Genomic DNA, 26,202 nt, shown 5'->3' with positions numbered 1-26,202 from the left:
TACATTAATAAAAGAAAGGACAAGAACCATATTATTCTCTCAGGTGATGCAAAAAAAGCATTTGACAAAATACAGCATCCTTTCTTGATAAAAACTCTGTGTTGTGCAGGGATAAAGGGAACATACCTCAGTATCATAAAAGCTATATACATAACACCCACAGCAAATATCATCCTCATTGAGGAAAAACGGAGTCTTCCCCTTAGATCAGGAAGACGACAGTGATGTACAACTTTCACCAATGTTGTTCAGCATAGTACTGGAAGTCCTAGCCTCAGCAATTAGACAACAAGAAGTAATAAAAGGCATCCAAATTGGCAAAGAAGTCCAATTCTCACTCTTCACAGATGACATAATACTCTGTAGAAAACCCAAAAGACTCCACCAAAAAATTGCTAGAATTGTTACAGGAATTCAGCAAAGTGGCAGAGTATAAAATTAATGCACAGAAAACAGTTGCATTTCTATACACTAACAATGAGGCAGAGGAAAGAAAATTCAAGGAAATCTATCCCATTTACAATTGCACCAAAACCCACAAGTTACCTAGGAATAAACCAAAGCAAAGAGGGAAAGGATCTATACTCAGAAAACTAAGAACACTTACGAAAGAAATTGAGGAAGACACAAAGAAATGGAAAAATATTCCATGCCCATGGATTAGAAGAACAAATATTGTTAAAATTTTATGCTACCCAAAGCAATCTACACATTCAGTGCAATCCCTATCAAAGTACCATCAGCATTTTTCACAGAACTGGAACAAACAGTCTTAAAATTTGTACAGAACTAGAAGAGACCCCAAATAGCCAGAGGAATATTGAAAAAGAAAACCAAACCCAGAGGCGTCACAATTCTGGGCTTCAAGCTATATTATAAAGCTGTAATCAAGACAGTAGGTATTGGCACAAAAACAGACATAGATCAATGGAACAAAATAGAGAACCCAGAAATGAACCCTCAACCCTATGGTCAACTGATCTTTGACAAAGCAGGAAAGACTATCCAATGGAAAAAAGACAGTCTCTTCAACAAATGGTCTTGGGAAAATTGGACAGCCACATGCAGAAGAATGAAACTGGACCATTTTCTTACACCATACACAAAAATCAACTCCAAATGGATGAAAGACCTAAATCTGAGACAGGAATCCATCAAAATCCTAGAGGAGAATACAGGCAGGAACCTCTATGACCTTGGCCACAGCAACTTCTTGCTAGACACGTCTCCAAAAGCAAGAGAAACAAAAACAAAAATGAACTATCGGGACCTCAAAATGAAAAGCTTTTGGACAGCAAAGGAAACAGTCAACAAAACTAAAAGGCAACCTATGGAATGGGAGAAGATATTTGCAAATGACTAAACTGATAAAGGGCTAGTATAAAAAACCTACAAAGAACTTATCAAACTCAACACCCAAAGAAAAAATAATCCAATCAAGAAATGGGGACTAGACATGAAGAGATATTCTCCAAAGAAGACATCCAAATGGCTAACAGACACATGAAGAAATGCTCAACATCACTCAGGATCAGGGAAATACAAATCAAAACCATAATGAGATACCACCTCACACCAGTCAGAATGGCTCAAATGAACAATTCTGGAAAGAGCAGATATTGGCGAAGATTTGGGGTCATCTTGCCCTCTTACACTGTTGGTGGGAATGCAACCTGGTGCAGCCACTTATGGAGGTTCCTCAAAAAGTTAAAAATAGAACTACAGTATGACCCAGCAATTGTACCCGTAGGTATTTATCTAAAGGACATGAACATAGTGATTCAAAGGGGCACATGCACCTTGATGTTTATTATTTATTTATTTGTCAGAGAAAGGGAGGGAATGAGAAAACACAAGCAGGAGCAGCAGCAGGCAGTGGGAGAAGCAGGCTCCCCACTGAGGAAGGAGCCTGATGTGGGACTTGATTCCAGGACCCTGGGACCATGACCTGAGCCAAAGGCAGATGGTTAACCAACTGAGCCACCCAGAGGTCCTGCACCCCAATGTTTAAAGCAACGATGTCTGTAATAGCCAAATTATGGAAGAAACCCAGATGGCCATCAACAGATGAATAGATAAAGAAGATGTAGTATATGAACACACTGGAATAGTACTCAGCTATCAAAAAGAATGAAATCTTGCTATTTGCAGTGATGTGGACATAGAACCAGAGAATACTATGCTAAGCAAAATAAGTCAGCTAGAGAAAGACAAATACCGTGATTTCATTCATATGTGTAATTTAGGAAACAAAACAGATGAACATAGGGAAAGGGAACTAAAAATAAGATGAAAATTAAGAAGGAGGCAAACCATAAGAGATACTGAACTCTGGGAAACAAACTGAGGATTGCTGGAGGGGTGGTGGGTGGGGGAAGGGATCATTGGGTGATGGGCATTATGGAGGACACTTGAAGGAATGAGTACTGGATATTATATGCAATTGATGGATCACTAAATTCTACCTTTGAAACTAATAAAAATATTTTTAAAGGATATGAGAAAAAAGGTATGGAACTTTGTTCTGGCATGCAGGAAGTTACTTGATCAATTTGAACATTTTGAGGTATTTTTAAGATTCATTAAGGTGAATCCATAGCAGTTTTAATTTATGGCTAATTTGGCCCTACTAGTAAAGCACAACTCTTCTGAAGATGCTACCCAATGCTCCATGTATTAGACGCTCTATTCTTTGATGGTAACATAAACTATTTCCAGCTCAGTGAGGTCCAGGGATTGTTTTACTGCTTTCCAGTTATTCTTTTTATTTTTTTAAAGATTTACTTACTTATCTGTGAGAGAGAGAGAGAGCATAAAATATCAAGCAGAGTCCTTGCTTAGTATCAAGCAGACTCCTTGCGGAGTCTGACCCAGTGCCCAATCTCAAGACAGAGATCAAGAACTGAGATGAAACCAGGAGTAAGAAGCTTAACTGCACCACCCAGCTGCCCCTCCAGTTATTCTTTTGTTGGCCTTTTTGAATAGTACTCAACTGACTTCCTTCACCTTTGACCATGCCAATTATTACTCAACAAATTCTTTAGATTACTCTGCAGATCTCTTGGGCTTTTTGTTGTTTTGCAGCTTCCTCAGTCATCCTGAACTCTCCTCTAGTTATTAAATGTAGTGAGATGCTGGGCTTCATTTGGTTCTCCATTTCTTCACTGCGTCCTGGCAACTGCCTCCAGGTGATAATCTAGGGGCAATCATAAGGCTCGCCACATTCAATCATCATAGTCCCATATTACTTACAGTCCGATGTCTAAAAACAGCTGTTTCATATACTTTGATTTTTTAGTTGCTTACGGAAGAAAGGACAATTCAAAGATCAACTAATACATGTGAATCTACACTTTGATATAGAAATTTCTATTTTTTTAAATTGTTTTTATAATGGGAAAAAAATATCACTGCTTTCACTTGTCTTATAAATTCTGCATTTCCTCAGTGCACATTCTGGAATTTTCAGGAGATAACAGGTAATCTGTACCTTTCCTCTCCTAGTTCTTAGAAAATAAGACTCTCAGTTAATAAAAAAGCTAATTTTGAGTAATAAAAGATTCTTAGTTGCTCTACTTGATTGTATTCAGAACTGTTAAGTTTATTCTAGTGAAATTGACTTTATTTCTTTTTATTTAGAATTTAATATTAAAACTAGCAATCCTTAATTTTCTGCCCTTAAAAGACTTCAATGCCACATACACACACATACTCTCTCACTCTGTCTTTAGAATCAAAGGGTGGGATATCTATTGGAGAGGTACACAGATTGTTAGGATATAAAATTCCAAGCTATTTTTAATTCCACTAAATATGAGGTCAAAATGACTACCACTGAGTAGAAACATACTGTGAAATGAGAAGGCAGAGATTTGGTAGGAAAGGAGTTTTAATTAGTAGAGATCTTATGAAGCTCAATATAAGGAAAGAGGAAAGGACTGGGAAGTTAAACATGGGCTTGGCTTAGTTCAAGATTTAAATATATTGGCTCTTTTGATTTTCAAAACAACTTGGTTAGGTGCCCATTATTATTCAAATTTTATAGATGAAGAAACTAAAGAGTTTAAGTTTCCCAAGGACAGAATGTAGTCAGTAGAAAATGTCACATACTCTCCACCTCTAAATGGTACCTAACTGTCCTGGACAATGTGTGGGGAGAGTGGATCATTATAACACAACCATTAGCAGAAACATTCGGGGATGGTTGGTGGCCAAGAACTACAGTTTATAAAACAACCAGACATCATTTGATTTGGTATAACCTGCATATCATCCTCCACATCCTGCTTTACTCTTAGCAGCTGACTTTCTTAGTTCCTAAGAAACTAAAAGCAATTAGAAGAGAATTTCTGTAAGCCATCAACATCCAATCAGCCAATCTATATTTGAACTTAAATACTATGCCTTTTTTCTGACAGTATGGAATCTGTCCATGCTCTAGCTGAAGGCTAAGCCCTTTACTGTGTGCTGCAACCCATGTTTTCATATACTTAAGAATATTGCTTCTGAAGATATTCATACTTTCCTTCCTCATCAAATTTTCCCTTCATACTAGGTTAAAATTTTTCAGCCAGTTGTGTACAATCAGAACTTTTATCTTCTAACTAAACAGCAGTTTAATAAGACTCAATAATTGTTCACAATTTTGTTTGGTTCATGTCTGCCTAAAGAAACTCAGAGGACACAAGACTATGTTTTTGCTAAGATCTCTTCTAGTGCTAGAATTTGAGGTAATTCTAATAATAATTGTTAATATTTAATAGAGTGCTATTTCTAGACTAGACACTGCTAAACACTTGCATGTATTATATTATTTAATTCTCACAACAATTCTAAAAGAGAGATACTATTATAATCTTTATGGTATAGATAAGGAAAGTAGAACTTAGAACAGTTAATTTGTCTGAGGTTACACAGTAAAATTCAAACCTGATTTCACAATTCATGTTATTAAATTGTTACACCAATTTTGTAATCTCAATTGCATGTACACTACTGCAGACGAAAAGTTACTGACTTTATAATATTTATAATTTAATATCAACGGATAAAAAAACAAAATTGTTAGAAAATCCACAATAATTTTTATCTCAATATGCGAAAGAATTCACATCATTACATATCTTTTTTTAAAAAAACTTATTTATGTGAGGGGGGTGGACAGTGCAAGTGAGGGGAGGGGCAGAGGGAGAGGAAAAGAGAGAATCTCAAGCAGCCCTCACATCCAGTGCAGAGCCTGAAGTGAGGCTAGATCTCACAGCTGTGAGATCACGACCTGAGCAGAAATCAAGAGTTGGATGCTTAACTGACTGAGACATCCAGGTGCTCCATTATACATCTTTAAAGAGGAAAATTTTAGCATATAGACACCTTGGAAAAAGATCTAATTTGGTCCTATAGTTTTATAGCCAAGGGCAAAAGACAGGAGTTATCATTTTCTGTCCAGGTTTTTTTTTTTTTTTTTAAGATTTTATTTATTTATGCGATCTGAAGAGAAACCAGAGTATGCCTGGGTGGCTCAGTTGGTTGGACGACTGCCTTCGGCTCAGGTCATGATCCCGGAGTCCCGGGACCGAGTCCCGCATCGGGCTCCCAGCTCCATGGGGAGTCTGCTTCTCCCTCTGACCTTCTCCTCGCTCATGCTCTCTCTCAGTCTCTCTCTCAAATAAATAAATAAAATCTTTAAAAAAAAAAAAGATTTTATTTATTTATTTGACAGACAGAGATCACAAGTATGCAGAGAGGCAGGCAGAGACAGAGAGGAGGAAGCAGGCTCCCTGCTGAGCAGAGAGCCCGACGCGGGGCTCGATCTCAGGACCCTGAGATCATGACCTGAACTGAAAGCAGAGGCTCTAACCCACTGAGCCACCCAGGCACCCCATCTGCCAGGTTTTTAATAAAAAGTAGTAATTTCAAATGAAACATTGTCATTTTATAGCACATTACATTGAGAAATCAAGTTATTGAATAGTAAGTGTCTATTATGTCTCAGACATTATATATCTTTACACATAAAGAATGGATATTAAATAATCTTGGAGTAAAATATGGAAGAAAAACTGCTTCAAGTTTGTATTTAATAAAGCAGAAATATGAATAACCTTGTATTAAGATGAGAAGTGTTTATAATTTGCATTTTCATCCAATGAAACAATAAAGCCAAGCTTGGCATTTGATTAAATGCTTATAAAAAGTGTTTAGGGACTGATTCTTAAAGTTGGCTGAATACTGGAATCGCCTTGAGAGTTTGAAAAATACTGATGCCTACTGATAAAAGGTAGAGCCTGAGCATTATTGTTTTAAAACTTTCTAGGTGATTCTAACATGCAACAGTTTGAAAACACTAGCTTAGGAACTGTTACATAACTAAAGAGGTCAGTCTTAAGCTGAAGGACATTCCATGACTTGATTTCAGGGGATATACTGTTATTTAAGTATCTGGAAGGTATATCTCCCTTGGTTAGAAAATACATAAAGGAAGAAATTTTCTATTTTATTCATCATTTTCTCTCCCTATTTGGAATAATAAAAGGCACATAGTAGTTGCTAAATAAATTTTTTGAATGAATACATGATTGCCTTATACTTCTTTTACACCATTATCTTCTAGTAGATACATGAACATAAGAATGCAAAAGATATTTATTGAAAAATTGAATGATTGAAATAGTTTTGATAAGCTTTTAAAGCAAAGTGAAGACTTACATGTACATATTTTAAAAACACACATATATATATAAATAGATCAAAAGTAGAAAAAGAACATACAAAGGAGTGCAACATTTAGCATAGAGAATTCACTGAGTTTTCCAATATTCTTCACATTCTTTTACTTAGAAACAAGAATACCCCCAAATAACTAGTACTTTAGCTAATATTCATAAGTACATGTACAGATAAAGTTAATTTTTTTTTTAAAAAACAGAATTATAGCTTAATCTTGACATGTCAGTTTTCAAAATTCAAGTAAGTAAAATTTTAGCAAACACCATAATAGCTTTTACAGGTGCTGTATTTAAAAAAAAGATTTCTTGTTAAAGTATCTGGTACCACTTTTGTTATTTGTTCTCAGTTGATACCTATTAGCTTCTTAGCAGTCTTACACTGATATTACTTTGGTACCTCTTTACATATTTTTCTTAGAAAAATCTTATTAATAAATAGACTTCTATTTTAGAAGCTAGATACTTAGATATGGCTTCGTTTACCAAAGTTCCACAGGTATTACATTGTAATTTTTAATTCAGTTAGTATCTTAGACTACGAAACTTTGTTTTTTTTAAAATTAGCATTGGTTGTTTGATTGTAGGTTTGTCACCAAAAAGGACTGCTTCACTCTCCGTGGTTGGAAATCTTTTCTGATATATCAAGGGATATTCCTTCTGAAACTTAAAAACGAGGTGAGAAATTAGAGGGTATTTTACATTTATTATCCTAGCTGAAGCCAATGTTCAACATAAGAATTCAGTGCCTTTCTCAAACATGTATTTCAGAAGTGAGTATCCTTTTAATTTATCCTTGCCGTTCCCTTTGCTTTCTCATATATGAAAGGTATAAGATTTCTTAGATCCAAGTTAGCATTAATATTCTAGGATTCTCTTCTAATGTATTCTCCTCCTAAATTCCAGATCTTCTTTCTTTCCATTTGTAAAACCTATGAAGGTCATAGTGATTTAGTATATTTCATATTTGAGTATCTCAGACCTGGAATTAAACTTGTCAGAATCATGTTGTTACTGGATTTTGATGGAGATTTAAAATTCTAAATGGTAATAATGAGTCAGTAAAAGTTATATAATAAAAATATTTTAATTGTTTTCCCAGGCTAATCTAAGCTATAAGAAGGAAGAGTATCTGTTATTCTTATTCTTATTCTTATTCTTATTATTTTTATTATTTAAATTTCAGGATAAAGAGTAAAGCCAGGCAAATAGGGTATATACATAGCCTATATATATAGTATCTAAAATCTAAAATATTAGAATGAGAAATTAGATTCTTAATTTTATTAAATAACAATCAGCAACAGCATAATGAAAAATATTATGATTGAGAACTTGTTCATTCTCTTACCTGTTTTAGTTTTTTCCTTTTCTCCTTTAGAGGCAAACTTTTGTTTTTAATAATATTCTCTAAAAGTTCTGTAATTGCAGCTTGTGAGGTAGACACTTTTTGTTCATCAAACTCCTGAGCACTAATCTGCTTACAATATGAGTACGTTGGCAAAGGAACAATCAGTCCATCTCCAGGATTTTTAATCTGTTGTGAACAAAATGGTATAGTCAAGTCTATTCTGTTCATGTTCCTATTTGCTAAGGGTTCTTCCGATGAGACTTAGTATCTATTAATTTGCTATCAAACATTTAATACTTTAAGAAAACTGTATTATGCAGTAGTGATAAATCCCAGAATATAAATCCCAGACCCACAATCTACTAGCTTTGTAGCCCTGAGCAAGTTATTCTACTTCTCTTGGTCTGTTTCCTCATCTATAAAATGGGAATTACAAAAGTTAATGTATATAGAGTGCTCAGTACAGAATAAGTATTAAAGTCATCCATTATCATTATTGCCATTAACCATGAATTTTATTCTTTTAACTACAAAACAAAAAAAATGCTTTAATTCATTTTAAAACATTACTGTTCTGACATAGTAATAATATTCATCTACTGTTTTTGAGGTGCAGGAACATGAGCAGATAATGGATCATCTGCTGATAACAGAAGGAAATTGTTAAGGATAATTATAATAAGCCAGGGCAGTATTAGAATGGTATATATGGGAAGAAACATAGTATGAAATATAGGTGCTCAGCAGCCAAAAATTGAATGTAACAGACATCTTTTTTTTTGGTTATTCAGCATTCCTTCTCTCCTTCTTTTAATAGTTGTTTCCCATTCCAGCTCCAGTATCTTCATCTCCCCACCCCACCCAATTTTTTAAACATTTATTTATTTATTTGAGAAAGAGAGAGAGTGCGAGAAGCAGAAGGAATGGCACTAGCAGACTTTGCACTGACTGTGGAGCCTGATGTGGGGGCTTGATCTCATGACCCTAGATCATGACTTGAGTCAAAATTAAGAGGCAGATGCTTAACTGAGCCACCCAGGTGTCCCTGCCCTCACTTTTTGAAGAGCAGATTCTCCTCTAATCTATGTAGAGCCAGAGTATGGCCCTGTCTCCAATGCACTTACCCTGAACCACCTAAAGGTTGTGTTTTAGCCTAGACTGTCCAGAGGCATGTAGTAGTTGCCTTGTGAAGAACTTTTCAAATTGGTAGGTAAAGCGGTAGGTCTTTTTCCTTTTGGGTTAAAAATGCAAGTCTGTGACTTAAGAGCTTTAATCAGCCATATGCCCCCTATCATGTGAAGGAGCCATTTGTTAAATATAGGACCAAAATGGAAATAAGAGATGAAGAGATGGAAACAGTTTTATTGCTATTTGAGTCCCCAGATTCTGTCTATATTCCTGATTTTTAGAGGTTATTTATGTGAGCTAATAAAGACTTCCTTTTTAATTAGGCTAGTTTGAGATGAGTTTGCCATTTGGAACTGACTAATGCAGAGGATTTTAAGATTTACAATACATACATAGCCCTTTTTTAAGTAGTCAAGATGTTTATCCACTGCAGTCTGTAAGTAAGAGGGTACTTGAAGAATTTCCTGGTGATGATCCATTAAGAAAGAAACTAATCTTGCAGCAAGAAGCTCATCAAGATCCACTTCTTCAGCACAGCATAACACACACCGAGAAAAAGTGTGTATCATCTAGAAACACATTAAAAGATGTGAATGTAAAAACCTAAGCTTTTATATAAATAAGAGTATCAGGAATTTCTGGTATCATGCTAAAGTACTGAGATAAAGTGATAAGCAGACTTCAGCTTAAAAATGAGGACAATTAATTACATTAGAAAGGTAAGAATATATTATTCTTTTTAAAGTACTTTTTAAGTATTTCTTTAATATAATACCAAAGGAATATAAAGGGCTTAGCTTTTTCTTTAATTTTGTCACAATTTTATTGGTAAATACCATTGGTTCCCTTGGTAACATATAGATATGTCACTTAAAGAATGTCTAAGAACAATGACTTATTACATTAAGTTAACCCCATAAAACACAAACTAGAAGAATACATACCATGTAAACATTAGTGATAATGAGGTTGGTACCATTTAGCTTTTGAAATTCTGGAAAATAGCTTTTAATCTTTATTCTGTCAGTTTTTAAAGACAATACATACATTTTTCAATTCCATCATAAGGAGTCTTCAAATCCTGGGATAAATTTTGTGTTTCAAAAGTCACTTACTCTCATTCATATCCTTATTATCCACTAAGTATAAGACACTCAAACATATACCTCATTCTAAAATAGTTATCAGAATTCTAAGTATTTAGCATATAATAGGTGAGGAACATGTTTAATGAATTGAAATACTTTTGGTTTTATTCCTACATGTCAGACATGTTTTCCTCTCCTTCCACGACTGAGTCCTCAGCTTTTTATTCATCCTTCCTAGCTTTGTAGAGATCATTTATTCTCAAAGCTCCAACTACTACTTCTCTCCAAATAATCTGCCTTCTGACCTAATCTTTCTTCACCAAGCTCACATTTCTAATAGTCTGTTGGATAAATTTCACTTGGATGTCCTATAAACTCAAACTCAAAAAATATAAAACTGAAATCATTTTCTTTCTACTCATGTCTCTCAAAATATATTCCTCTATAAACTTCCCCATGCCTTTTAATGGTGTCACAATTACTCAAGAATAATTCTTCCTTTTTAGATTGGGTCTGTCATTGCTAAAGAACTGTCCTTACTGAGTGGAAGAATAGAGCTCAGCTCCAGATTCCTTGCTATAAGAAAATCATTTGAAGCTGCACTGAGGAAGTGGCAACTCTTGAAAAGAGAGAGTGAGTGAGAGAGAGATTAGATACTATTTTAAGAGTTCATTTTCAATCAATATTTGGATAAAATGCTTCCACCCTCATCCTCTTATGGAGTCTGAGACTGCTTCATAGTAGTTTGTCCCAATTTCTTGCCCATAGTGAAATGCTATCCTAAGTCACATATTTCATCAAATACAACTTTCCCACTACCACAAGATTTCTATTAATTCTCTCATTTACAAAGTTATAGTGCCCTTATGCTTTTAACCGTGCTTATATCTTCTCTTTCTTCCTCACCAAACAGAATTTGTACAAGGCAATGGAATATGGTCTGATAATCCAGGTCTATCAATATGGTGTGTTAGGAGTGAAGAGGCAAAGTGCTCAGACAAGATAAAGATCAGGATATGAAAGTTTAGCATACTGGGCACAAAAGATTAATGCAACAACATTCTGCTACTAAGATAGATACTTTTAAGAGCCTTTCTATCCTAAGCATCTAGGATTTTGAGACCACAATATCACTCAAGTAGTGCTTTTGGGTGATTTGCTTTTCTTTTTTTAGTTTATGAACCATGGCTTATTCTTTCCTTAAGAAATCAACTTACCAGTGATCTTGTACCCATTGCATCATGAAGTTGGGGCATATCAACATTTTGACTCATTCGGGAAATCATGCGCATTAAAAGTTGAAGCTTTCTACGATTTGGTGGGGGAAGTAACAAACAACATAACTGTAGTGCATCGATGGCAACCCTCTCTAAATGAGGTTGCAGGAAACCTAAAAGGCAAAATTACAACCCACCCCCCAAAAAATCATGAATGACACTAAATTGCTTTCACACTATGAGCATACACAATTACATGAAAAATACAGTTACATAAATACTAAAATAATACTTTAGTAATAATTTAACTATCCCTAGAAATTTCCACATTGCTCAAAAGCTGGTAGATTCTCATTACTTTCTTCATAACCTATTTGAGTATTAACATCCTTTACCTACTACAAATAAAGTGACTCAGAATAAGTTAAAATGAGGTAAAAGAAAATAAGTGCTTTAGGTAAGTAGAATAAATCTTGGTTATGCCATGACCAAGTCTTTTGCAATAAAAACATTTCCTTTTGGAGGAAAAATATAAAGCAGTTTCAGAGAAGAAAAGACAGGTAAACAAAACACAGTTAGTAAACACTAAAAGTTAATATTACATGCATTGAAAGCATCAACCTTACTTTGTGTGCCAGTCAACACAGAAGAAGCTGGAGGTAAAGAATTTCCTGAAAGTTCTATCGTACTTTTGCAGAGTCTTTTATTGATTGTTGTACTAGACTCTCCGAGTTCACTTTCCATAGCTGTTTGTACACTTGTGCTGCCTTGTCCGAGATTTGGTTTCATGATAATTTCAGCCACTGGCATATTGATATAACTATTCCTTCTTCTACTAGTTCTTAAAAGTAAACTCTGAGATCTACAAAGCTGTTTTGACTTGCATTTCCCATTACATAACTCCTCTTGGTCTTGAACAGTCAAAGTAGAGGTTCTCTTAAAACCAACACAGAGTGGCTTTTGATTACTCTCCTCTGAATGAAGATTCATTAGGGATTCCTGTTTGCTCTTAGACTCTAAAAACTGCTTATTATTTTTTCCTTCTATATTCAGAACAGATTGATGGAAGGCATTGAAGACCTCTTTACTTGCACTCCCTGGTAAGTCTATAATTCCTTCTAAAGAATAGCACCTTGGTTTGATGTTAGAGGATAGAACATGCATATTACTTAAGCCTATTAAATTATGACAGCTTCCTCCCATTATGTCATTAGCACTGGCTCTTCTATTTTTAAAATTAACTAGCTGCATTTTCTTAGAACATTTTTCTTGAAATCCTTGATCACTTATCTGCAGTCTCTTAGTAGTATCTGATTCTTCTTTGTTTTTGTCTTTATGAAGCAGACTGAGAAGAAGACACTCAGTTGATTTGAAGGAATTCAAATTGTTTAAGCGAAGGATTTTTGAAGACTGTGGATCATCTTGGATTTTATGTATCCCACTGGGTCTATCTGAAACTGTGACGTAGCCACAAACAACTACCAGGAAATGAAACAAAAATTAAAATGCAACTGTGTGACAGTGGGCAAAAATAAAACAAAAACAATAGTAAAGTTAAAAAAATAAAAAATCACTATAGTATATATTGTTAGTATAGTACAAATAGCAGTTGCTTAATTCAGAAGCCACTTAAATAGGACACATGCAACATTCAGTTACAAAGTGCAAGACCAGAGGTTTTCCAACTTGTGACATAAATAACTTTAAAGTTTATTTCTATAGTCTAAATTATAATTGAGTCAAATACATCAAAAAAACTGGTTTCAGTCTATGAGTATTAGAAAGCTCTTAATTATAAGACAACTATAGTATAATAAAACTTATATATTTGGTCTTTGTCTCTACTACCTGGTGTAGTGCTTCTAAGAGGCTTGGAATTTTCAGAGGGACAGGAGTCTTTGTTATTCATAATGCACCTGTTTGAGTACATCTGAGTTTATGCTAATGAGGTAATTTAGGACTGGACTAGAGAAGGCTGGAATTTTCAGCCTACCTCAGACCTCCTTGGAGGAGAGGGCGATGTGGGTTGAAGACTGAGTACAATCACCAATGACCAATGATTTAATCAATCATGCCTATGTAATTAAACCTCAATTAAAACTCTGAGGTAACAAGACTAAGGGAGTTTATGGGTTGGTGAGCATATGGACATGGTTGGGAGGATGGCATTCCTGGAGAGGGCATGAAAGATCTGCACAGCCCTTACTTCCATATCTTGCCCTATGTACTTACACTTTCATATGGCTGTTCTTGACTTGTATCCTTTAAAAAACTGGTACTGATTAAATAAAGCAGTTTCCAGAGTTCTGTGAGTTAAAATCAATCATTTAATCCAAGAAAGGTTGTGGGAACCCCCAAACTGATAGTTGGGCAAAAGTGTAAGTAAGCCTGAGGACCTCATTTATAGACACCTGAATGGAGGGCAGTCTTGTGGAGGTGAGCACTTAATTGGTGTTTACATTAACTCTATGGTTAGTATCAGGATTGAAGGATTTTGTGCCTAACTTGTGGGGTCTAGTCTAATTTTGGGTAGTCAGTGTCAGAAATGAATTGAATTGTAGGGCACCAAACTGATGTGGAGAACTGGTGTTGGAATGACATATTTAAATTATTGGAAAACAACATAACAGGAACCAGAGTATTCCCAAATTTTAAAATAATTCATAGCTTGCCACCTTTATATTTACCTACACTTTTTGATCTTTTAAATTATGGAAGACTTGAAAATGTTAATAAATTTAAATAATAAGTAAAAATCCATACATACCCAAAATGCTTACAAATAATTCATAATATTCAAACGTAATCAGAGGTTCAGGGAGCTCTAGAAAATAATCTGCTATTGTTCTGAATACATCTCGTTCAAATCCAACATAAGTTGGATTATTCATATCATTACTTCTTGGCCCTAAGACACAGGAGGCAAAAAAAAATTGGCAAAATTTATTTTATTTCAAATAAGAATTTTAAATTTTTAAAAACGTATAAAACCTGTATTTCATGAAGGAGCTAAGTTTAACAACTTCTGTCACAATTCAAAAGTCTGAAGAGTTGTGCACATCTCATTCTTATTGTTTTCATTAGAAATCACTATAAGCAACTACTAGCATTTTGTTTTAATATTTATATAATTGAAAATTGCCTAGAGGGCAAAATTTGAAATATATTTTATTTTTAAAGATTTTATTTATTATTTGACAGAGAGAGAGATATGACAAGTAGGCAGAGAGGCTGGCAGAGGGAGAGGAGAAGCAGGCTTCCCACTGAGCAGAAAGCCTGATGTGGGGCTTGATCCCAGGACCCTGAGACCATGACCTGAGCTGAAGGCAGAGGCTTAACCCACTGAGCTACCCAGGTGTCCCAAAATATATTTTAAGGGGAGGAGTCAAGATGGCGGAGAAGTAGCAGGCTGAGACTACTTCGGGTAGCGGGAGATCAGCTAAATAGCTTATCTAAAGATTGCAAACACCTACAAATCCAACGGGAGATTGAAGAGAAGAAGAACAGCAATTCCAGAAACAGAAAATCAACCACTTTCTGCAAGCATATTTTCCTGGGGTTGCTGCCACCCTTTTAGTATTTTACTTGCTCCTTCATAAACTCTTATCTGGACAAAATGACAAGGCGGAAAAATTCACAACAAAAAAAAGAACAAGAGGCAGTACCAAAGGCTAGGGACCTAATCAATACAGACATTGGTAATATGTCAGATATAGAGTTCAGAATGACGATTCTCAAGGTTCTAGCCGGGCTTGAAAAAGGCATGGAAGATATTAAAGCAACCCTCTCGGGAGATATAAAAGCCCTTTCTGGAGAAATAAAAGAACTAAAATCTAACCAAGTTGAAATCAAAAAAGCTATTAATGAGGTGCAATCAAAAATGGAGGCTCTCACTGCTAGGATAAATGAGGCAGAAGAAAGAATTAGCGATATAGAAGACCAAATGACAGAGAATAAAGAAGCTGAGCAAAAGAGGGACCAACAGCTACTGGACCACGAGGGGAGAATTCGAGAGATAAGTGACACCATAAGACGAAACAACATTAGAATAATTGGGATTCCAGAAGAAGAGGAAACAGAGAGGGGAGCAGAAGAAAAAAAAAAAAAAATATATATATATATATATTTTAAAATATTAAGGTTATTTAATGAGATTTTATTACAATTCATTTTATAAAACAAAGAGTATTTAAGTAATGCAAATAATCCTTCTAAATTCTCTTTTGTAAATTTACATTTTCATGAATAAATTTTGCCTAACACAATGTACGCCCTTAATGAATTTAAATAATGTCTTTACATTGCCATTTCATTAGCTTAACGTTCTTAAAAGAATCGTTCCTGTTCGTTAGTATTTTACTCAGAAATAAAATCTGATCTCATGTTACAGATGAAAAAAGTGAAGCTCGGAGTAATTTGCCTAAAATGAAAGCGCCATTGGTGGCAAAGCTAGAATTAGAACTTAGAGCAGTATAAGTGAGAGCTAGACCTGGAACCTTGAGGTCTAACAACTAAAGTATGCTCTATGATTATATAATCAGAATCATCCAATATGCCTATTAAAAATATAAGTTCCTCTGTACAGACCAGAATTTATGGAGGCAAAGCTAAGAATTACTGACTTAGAAATGTTTGCTTCTGGCTAATTTAGTAGTTTCCAAATGCTGATCTGGGAATCTTCACTCTAAGAATCTTCTGAGGTATGCTGAATGAACTGAATGAAACTACCTAATGAATCAACCAAATCAGAATCTTTGGCTAGTTTCACTAGTTACTATAATACGCAATCAGGTTTGAGAGTCACTCTTCTATCTATTCTTTTTTTTTTTTTTTTTTTTAAGATTTTATTATTTGACAGATAGCACAAGCAGGGGGAGTGGCAGGCAGAGGGAGAAGCAGGCTCCCTGAGGAGCAGGGAGCTCAATGTGGGGCTCGATCTGGGATTATGACCTGAGCCCAGGGCAGAAGGTAGATGCTTAACTGACTGAGCCACCTATGCTGTTCTTTCAACTTATAATCTTTTTCTTCCCAAACCCAAATAATCTCTCTTACTTCTGTCTCCAAACTTTTGTATTGTCATACAAATGTGAGCACATGCACTGAAAAAGGATTAAAGAAAAAAATCACACATATTTAATAGCTGAAAGGCTAATATGGATTTACATAGAGCAAAATAAACATCTCCTTAAGGAGGATAAGAAATAGTCTCAATATGTAAAATATAAATTTTGATAATCATTACATTTTCTAAGACAAAATACTTTTACTAGAATTAAAATACAGAATTTATAGTTCGTGGATCCTGGTTTGCATGCATAGCTCTTTATATTTAATCAGTAGACTTTCAAAAGCCTTATTTTCTCTTCTGGAAAAAAAATGGGATAGTATGTTAATCACTGATTCTTGTATGTCATAGGATTACTATAGGGATTAAATAATGACTACAAGTCTAAATACTACCTCTGGCTAGATATATTATTAATTTGGAATCTAGTAAATTATATCTTTGGTACCATTTACGTATAACATAGACTGGTAAGAAAGAGAAGAAAAAAAAAATCCCTCAACATGAGATATCAGAGAAATCCTGAAAGTGTAAGTATCTGGGTTGCTAACCATGAGCCAAGGTCTGAGGCAGAAGGGCAGTTAGATGGGGGAAGGTAGAAAGAGAAACTCAAAAATCAACTTATCATTAAGATCTTTATTTCAATTTGATAAAGAAAATATTTCTATCACTTACATTATTTACTTTATTGCTATTTATTCTGTTATTTTGTCATATTGACACCCAGTGGACAACAAGGGAATATATACCTATCTTGAACTTTATTAATAATATACTCATTTCATAAGAATGAGAAAAATCCTTTTGTAAAAAAACTATCAAAATATAATTTAACTTAATTTGATGATTTAGAAGCACATATTTCTGCATATTTTAAAACTGATTTTTAAAGCAATTAGGGTCTTCTACTCGAAATAGGGTCTCAAATTATAAAAATCAGTTATCACTGATCATTATGGAAAAAAACAACATGCTAAAAAAAGTGGTTTGCTGATTAGTGACAGATCATTTTTTCCCATAAATATAAAAGTCCCATTAATATATCTGATGGATATATTATATATATAATATGTATATATCTGATGATAAGCATGTCATGAAGCACCCCAGTGTTGAAGCCTTGTACTCATGGCAAGGGGACTAAAATAGATTTTATGAGACTATTTCTGATTGAACCTTTCCTGCTTCTAAGAGCTATATTACTTACAGGTTGTATATGATTCTAGAGGCCTCACTAAGACAACTGACGTATGTTATACCTAAAAATTCTGTAAGACCCACTAACCTATGATTTTATGATTTATGAAAACTGAGCCATATATGAGAAGATTGAATTATAAAACCACCATCTTCATAGAAAAAGTTAAGGACTCTATTCCACATGCAAGGATATGTAATAATTTCTACTAGATTGTCATTTAAGCATCAAGAGAAATTGGCATACTCTAAATTTGTCAGGACCTCTATGAATTATTTAAAAAATCTCTTTAGTTCTTATTAAATACTACAAATATAAAACACATATATACATACATATTTTGCATGGTTAACTTACAGTTTGCTAGGCACTTCATGGCAGATAAGACCCAATGAGGAAGGTCATCTATACAAAAATATATTTACACTATTTAGTAAATCACACAATTTTTATGATAGTATATTAATACTTTAAACTTACTATATACATATAATTATACCCACACACATATATGCATGTATGTACATACATCTATATTACCAAGATTAAAAATTATATGTTTAACAAGACATAAAACCAAAATAATATTTTAAATACAAATTTAAAACTTACAGAGATCTTGAGTTTGATGCTTTCCATGATACATAAAACAATGTTATCCCAAAATTGAGGATACATTATTTTGGTGGGGATTCATAAATAAAAAAATGTTCATCCTTGTCCACTGCTACCATGTTTTCTTTATCTTCATTTTCATTCTAATTATAGCTATACTATTTGAATATTACTGCCTTGAATGAGATCTACAATTGAAATGAGCTATATTTGAATATTAGGGTGCTTTCACAGTGAGGCTTACTTAAAATCTTTCATTTGTCACTAACTGAAATATGCTGCATAACATCTTGTAGTTTTTGACGCCAACACAAAAACCATACATACACTTGACTTGAAAAGTTTATGGTTCTAAAGAACATAAAGTCTGAATAAGATAAAATACTGTTAAGTATGTGATTTTAGGTGATGAAAGATGGGACTAGACCAAAGCCATATGGATAAGCAACATGACTCTTAAGTTTTTGCTTTTTGTTCCTACAATTTAAACCTTAAAGTTCTTGCCAGGACGGAAAGAAACTCAAGCAATGCATGTGCCACTTAACACTGCAGGCAGCAGTTGATTATAAAACAGGAGTCAACACTTTGAGATTTATTGATACATTTCTTGAAGTGTTAAGTTTTGTAATGCATCTGGCTTGAATTATATTCCTAATTTTTCCATCTTAGATCTAAAATCAACATATTATATCTATATATATAATACAAAGCTAGTAATCTTTAAAATATCAGCTTTGAGAGTTTGGGCTTATTTTATTGTGTGTTACCTCAGTTTTGCATATCTATCTCGACCTGTGTAAATTTATATGTAACTACTTATATAAGCTCCAGGAAGTCATGGACCATTTCTCTTTTGTTCATCACTAAATCTTTAGTATAATGCCTGATACATTGTAGGCCCTTGCTAAAATGTAGTTAATCAATAATTTTATTATATTTGCATACCTTTCAGATGTCTAGCCCTACCACTTAAAAAAAACATGCATAAGTACCACTTAGGGGCTAAAATAATAGTATGAATAATAGTCACTTAAAATGACTACTAAAGCACCTATGATAAAACAATAATCTCCCCTTGATGCTCTCTCAAAGTATTCTACTTTCTATATTTTTAGTCTCAATGCACCTCCACGATAGCTGCAACCTATGCTAACAAGATTCTAACTTCTTTTATTGATACCAACCTGATTTGTCTTGTAGTATAACTATTCCATGTTTACTTGTATTGGTCATGTTGTACATTACGTATTGAGGAACTACTTGCTTTGGATTTATGAGTTCTTCTAGGGATGGCACACCTAAAATAGTTTGTAGGCTGAACAGAAGAAAGAAGACAAACTTCTTTTTCTCCATAAAATAAATGGAATAGGATATAAATATGAAAGAGTATTAAATGGCAAACAAAGTAGTCAGAGTATTTCTTTTCTTAAACCAAACTTACAAGGTTTATATTTAGTATCCACTTTCAAATGTATTTATCTTAGTAACCTTGAAAGGATTCCAATATAGGACTCCAAACTGTATGTATAACTTTGATTCAAAGAAAAAACAAATCATGCTGAAAACATTTTATTTCTACTATACTAGAACTATAGCAAGATCATTTATTAAGAAACACATATAGGTTAAATTCTAAGCTTTTTTGCATTTGTGTATCTTGATAAAAATGTCAAATTAACATTCTAAACACCTCTAGAACTTGGTTAGAGCTTAGTTTTAGCTTACTAGATCAGAGTAATATGTCTCCAAACTTCTTCAACATCTTTCTGGCTTATTTCTCTATTATAAACTGAGTTTTCTTGATCTCCATTGATTATTTCATGGTTCATTTCCTCTACATTTTCCTGGAAAAAAATTACTTTGGTTTAATGTTATGCTCAATTAAGGAAATATTGAAGTGACACAATTCCTAATATATTATTGGTAAACAGTCCACAATGAAGCTATAAGGTATCACCTAAAGAAATAATGTTAACATATGGTAATAGAACTTTTTAGTTTTGTAGGTACTCCTACCACCCTCAAATCAATTTAAAACAAAACAGACTTAAATTATACAAATAGTGTTTCAAGTATGTCTCACTACCATATTTATTATTGTTCCTATGTGTTCTATTGTTCTACTGTAAAACAATCTACACACGTTTTTGGAATTCAATGTAGATTAAGAGACTTCAGTATTGGCTTCAAATATTAAAGATTTATATATACTTTTAATGATTTTATAATTAAGTACATGGTAGTTATATTTAAACTAATAATTAGCAAAAGGGATGTTTTACCTGAGAGAAATGTAATCCAAGTTTTTTAGGCGTTCTACGAGATAAATTTCGTAATTTAAAAATGCTATCTTTATCCTTGGAAAAGTTTTCTATGCTGTTTTTTCTCAATTCTGGATGCTTTCGTGGAAGACTTTTAAGCGGAGAATTTGCAGGAAATCTGGTTTAAGAATAATATGCAATTAAGTAATGTAAGATCAGAAACAAATTTTTAATGCCTGTTTATCTAAAGTAAAAATCAGAAAAGAACTGACTTTATTTATATTACCAAGGAATAAAGATTCTACACAAATCGATTTTCTCACTAAACCTTTAAAAAATATCTTAATAGTTTCCTACTCTCCTTAGTATACTCTACATATTTAACTTTATATTGGCATAATTTAGAGGTATTATTGGGATCAATTCTGTTGAAGAAGAAAATAGTTCCATTTTTTAAATTTCTTTGACAAGCTATCTATAATTTATATATATTTCTGACTTTTGTTGACTGTGCTTGTTCTAATTTCCAGATCTTGGTCTCTGTTACTGCTTTTGATTATAATGTTTCCCCCCTCCAGTGTAATAAAGAATATTTCAAAGATACAAAAAGTACAGAAAATAGTATAGATAACATGCATGTATGTAATCTTCAACCAATGCAATTGTTAACATTTTACTAAAGACTTTATTATTTTTTTGTTAAATGAAAGAAATTCTTTGCTTATTCTATTTCTTTCTTTCTGAGGGAAGCCATTAACTTGCAGTGTTATTTCCTTCTTGTTCATGTTTATACTTTTAATAAATATTTATTAACAATATGTATGGTTTTTTCATTCTATAGTATCTTACATATTAAATAAATGCATAAGTTTATAGTGACCTCAGAAGTTCTTTTATATTCCACAGTCCTAAAATATTTTTTATATTCCTTTATAAGAGTTTTATTTTCATATTTAGGTATTTAATCCATGTATAACTTATATCACGTTCCCATATACAGTTGACCTGTGAACATGGACACTTATACACAGGTTTTTTAAATCAATGCAGTACAGTATTATAGAAGTGTTCCTTATGATTTTCCTTATGATTCCTTATGATTTTCTTAATATTTTCTTTTCCTTCCTTATGATTTTCTTAATATTTTCTTTTCTCTAGCTTACTTTATTGTAAGAATACAGTTTATAATACATGTAACATACAAAAATGTGTGTTAATTGATTACGTGTGTTAATAATAAAGCTTCTGGTTAATAGTAGGCTATTAGCAAAGTTTTAAGGGAGTCAAAAGTTGTATGTGGATTTTTGACCATGCAAGGAGTCAGTGTCTCTGATCCCTGCATTATTCAAGAACCAACTATATGTATGGGTTTGCTTTTTCAGTACTTAATTGTTTTAATTTAATTTAAGACCAGATATCATATATGGCAATTCTCCCCTCCTTGTTCACTTCAAAACTGCCTTGAACTTTAGAAACTGCTTGTCACATTCTATAAAGGAATTATATGGGATTTTGAATGAATATGCACTGAATTTATTTATTGATTTTGGGAAAAGTGACCTTTTATTATACTAAGTCTTTTCATTCATCAACAGGATATCCTTCTCCACTTACTACTTTCTATACAACTTTATAATTTTCTCCAGTAAGGTCTTATACATTTTTGGTAAAGTATATTTATAAGTACTTTATAACCTTATTACCATTATAAAAGACTAGAGGCAGAGAGACTAGTTGAAGAATTACACAGAGTTCCAGGTAAGAGAGAAGAATGGTCTAACAAAAAGAACTGTCAGGGTGGAGAGAGAAGTGGACAGAGAACTACTGAAGCAGTATAACAGACATGGTTTGTTAATTAAATCATATTTAAAGGGGAGAGGAAAGGAAAGGAATCAAAGCAACTACAGGGAAAACAGTATCAGTCATCCATGTATAGACAAAGACAAAGTTCAGGTTAAGACATAATACTGATTTTTCTCTTTGTTGTATTTGAAATGCCTGATGGGCAAAAAATGGGTCTAAATCTCAGAAGATATATTTGGGTTGGAAATTTTAAAGTTAAAAGGAAAGTAGGTGAAGACATGGTAAGAGATTGTCCAGGGAGAGAGGTGAAGTAAAGATTAAGTCTAGGACCTTAAAAACCAGTAACAGCTATAGAATGAATAACAGCAAAGGAACTCACAAAGGTGACTAAGCTATAGTTAGGAGAGGAGGTATTTGTAGAATGTTCTACAAAATGAACTATTCATATGCTTGTTATTGCAATTCACTTGTACAACATAAATCATCTTTGATAACAGAGGCAAAAATCAACTTCTAAGACATTTCATTTGAAAACTACTAATTTTGTAGAGAAACAAAGCATGGGTATTAGAATCCAAAGACTTAGTTGAATGATATATGAAACAGAACCCTGTGTGCATGAGAGCAAAAGCAACTGTGGTGGCCTGAGGGAGTCAGAAAGGCTCCACAGAGAAAGCTGCAATACAAACAACAGGAGAACAAATGTATTTACTAATCTGACAAATATCTACAGTGTTTCAAGGTGGAAGAACATATATCATACATATGTAACAAGATTAAATAAAGCATGATCTCAGTTTCCTTATCTGTAAAAATGAGCTAATATTTATCGTGCTTAAATATTCTGGGGATTAAATAAGAAAACATGTAGATCATAAAGCAAGGCTTCTGATACATGGTAAATCCTTAATAAATATCTCTTTAACCTATGGTATGTTTCTCCTATTATTTAAAGTTTGCTATTATTTATTTTATCACATGTATTCTTTGATTATATAAGATTATATGTTACTTGAGGGCAAGGACCTGTGAGAATTTTTCTTATAGTTCCTCAACCTATGAAACTAAAGGTTAATAATAATCTGTTCTTGAAATGTTATAGCTTTCAGAATATGAAGAAGTGATAATGTCTCACTCTTTCGTCCCAATACCTATTTTATTTTATATACTATTTAATATTATACAAGTTTTAATTGTGCAGCAATTAACTTTAACTTCTAAGTGCTTTTAATTGTACTAAGAGCAGTAAGTTTTATAAAAAAATTTTTTCTTCTGAAGAAGCTGAAATTTTAGTAAAAGCATTATAGAAATGGAGTTAAATTTTGTTAAGTAACTCAGTTTTGTAGCTACTTGTCCGTTCAGTACCTGAATAGCTGACTGTTGTCATCAAGATTTTCTGATCCCCATCTGCCTTTGATATCTTCAATTACATGATTCTTAAGAAATTTTCTCAGCAGTTGGAGAGTCTGTTGCCTTGTAACCTCAGGACCAAAATTGTTATTATTTCTTAATAGGTCATAAAGCCAATCCACTGCTGCTTCTGCTGTAAAACAATTGCCATATTTTTTAAAGTGCTGCCTGTGTTTTCGTAGAGGCATTCCTGCTCGAAAAGATGTGGTAATTTCATTCCACTGCAGAAAGAAAATATATTTTTTTAAAATTAAACAACAAAAATTAGATATCTTACTGACTTGAAACAAAGTAGACAAAGAAAATTATTTTATTCACAACTGATTATATCATAAACATTCATTAAGAATCATTCATTAAGAAATAATTTGTCTTATTTACTACGGAAAATATCAGATCTTATATTGATTTCTTTTTATCCTAGTATTGTAGTAATACTTCTTTGTAATAGTTTTTGACTAAAAGCACTTCATGGTCTGGTTGGCTTACTTAGGAAACCTACAAAAAATGAAGAACTGCAATGAACCTGCCTCTTAGTCTTCAATACAGAAAACACTTATTCCTTTTTTCTAAATCTCAAATAATATTAGTAAAATGCTGGTAGCATTTGTGTCAGATACTACTTTACATTCATTACTTCATTTTCATTCTCAGAATTCTATCAGTAGGTACTATTATTATTCCATTTTCATATAAGGAATATGAAGCACAGAGAGATTTAATAATTGGACCAAAGTCACCCAGCTAAATGATGAATCCAGGCATTCAAACCCAGCTTTGATTGACTCAAGAACCTGCATTCGTAACTACTATGCTGGTCAAATAAAATTCATGGCAGGCAGTAGTTTTCCTGGAAGATACCTTTAATGTTGAAGTACCTTATATATTTCTTATGTGAAGATTCCCATAGTGAACATAGAACAAGAGGGTAAATTAACTAAGCTTTAAGTCCACTGCATATTGAATAACAGTGATGCACCTAGGTTTTAAAAAGATACTCCTATTTTCCAAATTGTCCTCAAATAACCCAAACTTTCAGGTTTGTGGTAGCTAGAACACTGGAGTACCAAGGTGGTAGTGGTGGTGTAAAGTACACACATCACTCTTTAACTGAAAAATCCCATATTAGAGTCCAAGAAATCTGATTTGTAACCCCTAACTATGCCACTACAAGCTATGTTATCGGTTATCTAACCAATGCGGCCCCAACACCCACAACACAATAATTATTCTTTTCTTCCCACCACACCTCCCCATTTCATACATTTATTCAAGAAACGTATTGAGCTCTGACTTATCCATAGGATCTATAGATCACAACACACTTTCATATACCGTATCCTCTTGGGATATCCTTTAAGGTGGGTGTATACATTATTAGCTCGACTTTACCAATGTGGAAACTGAGGCTAACGTAAGTTAAGCCACTCTTCTAATGTCACGTACCCAGTGGCACTGGACTCTGTTGGATTGAGAATTTAAATGCACAAAGACATTGTATCCGAGTACCAACCCAGTGACTACCAACAGTGGTTCCCGTTGGGTATCTTAACTGTTCTGGGCTTAGTTTTGAAATGGGCAGCTGTTACCTAATGCGATTACAATCGGTAGATCCTGCATTAAATTCTACAGACCCAGCAAAACGAAGCTGTCACATTCGGGCTGTCCCCGTTCTGACACTACAGGGTAACAGAACTCTTTCTCAGTTCTTCTTTAATCCTGATCGGGGTAGAGAATCAGACGTGGGGAGTGGCTAAAATCGGAATATTCTATGACTTTCCAGGGCACGCCGACAACTGAAGGCAAAGGAGTCGCCTAAAAAAGGATAGTGTGTGATGCGCAAACCCGGGGACGCGACCCTTTGGACTTACGGCTCACAGCCCAGACCCTCAAAGAAGGGGGATAGGCGTGTCCCGCAAGGGTTTCGCGATGCCTAATTCCCCCACTCTCCTTTTCTGGGAACCAAGGGGCTCTGGGACCCATCTGTCCTCTCAAGACAAAAAACTACAAACGTTCTCACGTAAAGGTGGCGGCGGCCATCGCTGCGGCTGGCCAAAATCTAGCCATTCCGGGCGGTCTTACCAGTTTGGTGGCCCGATATGGCCCGGGAGGAACACTCCGACTCTCCATTCCGCCTGGCGGGCCCCGAGGTCTGTCAGCGGCCGGCGCAGTGCATGGCGGCGTTGGACGATACGGGAACTCGGTGCCCCCGACGGCGACGTGGCTATGCACAACGGTCGGCCGCGCCGCGGATTTGAATAGCGCAGAGGGCTGCGCTGATTGGCCGCGCCTCGAAGTCACGTGCGCGCCGCCAGGATCCGGTCGCAGTGGCCTGCGCCGCGTT

At 34.2% G+C, this 26,202-nt stretch overlaps 1 protein-coding gene across 7 annotated transcripts; it reads right to left on the bottom strand.

Moving 5' to 3' along the window:
• Positions 1-6,681: 6,681 nt before the first annotated feature.
• On the bottom strand, positions 6,682-26,119 carry DEPDC1 (DEP domain containing 1). Of its 7 annotated transcripts, none has more exons than XM_047727390.1 (12): positions 25,941-26,119; positions 23,814-24,079; positions 20,667-20,823; positions 20,110-20,228; positions 19,569-19,699; positions 18,127-18,174; positions 14,274-14,414; positions 12,133-12,984; positions 11,507-11,679; positions 9,594-9,770; positions 8,074-8,259; positions 6,682-7,388 (listed from the first exon to the last, which is right to left on the bottom strand). In XM_047727390.1, exons 1-12 carry the CDS (start codon positions 25,986-25,988, stop codon positions 7,248-7,250), a joined length of 2,439 nt encoding a protein of 812 aa, XP_047583346.1. In that variant the 5' UTR covers positions 25,989-26,119; the 3' UTR covers positions 6,682-7,247. The 7 variants fall into 7 exon arrangements, with proteins under 7 accessions (XP_047583346.1, XP_047583350.1, XP_047583348.1 ...); XM_047727391.1 differs by lacking the exon at positions 6,682-7,388 and adding an exon at positions 7,395-7,654; XM_047727394.1 differs by lacking the exon at positions 8,074-8,259.
• Positions 26,120-26,202: the final 83 nt, after the last annotated feature.

This window comes from Lutra lutra, chromosome 4, assembly GCF_902655055.1.
Source record: "Lutra lutra chromosome 4, mLutLut1.2, whole genome shotgun sequence".
In the NCBI taxonomy this organism is placed as follows: domain Eukaryota; kingdom Metazoa; phylum Chordata; class Mammalia; order Carnivora; family Mustelidae; genus Lutra; species Lutra lutra.
Note: the sequence above shows the minus strand (reverse complement) of the source record. Positions and strands in the feature narration are given on the sequence as shown.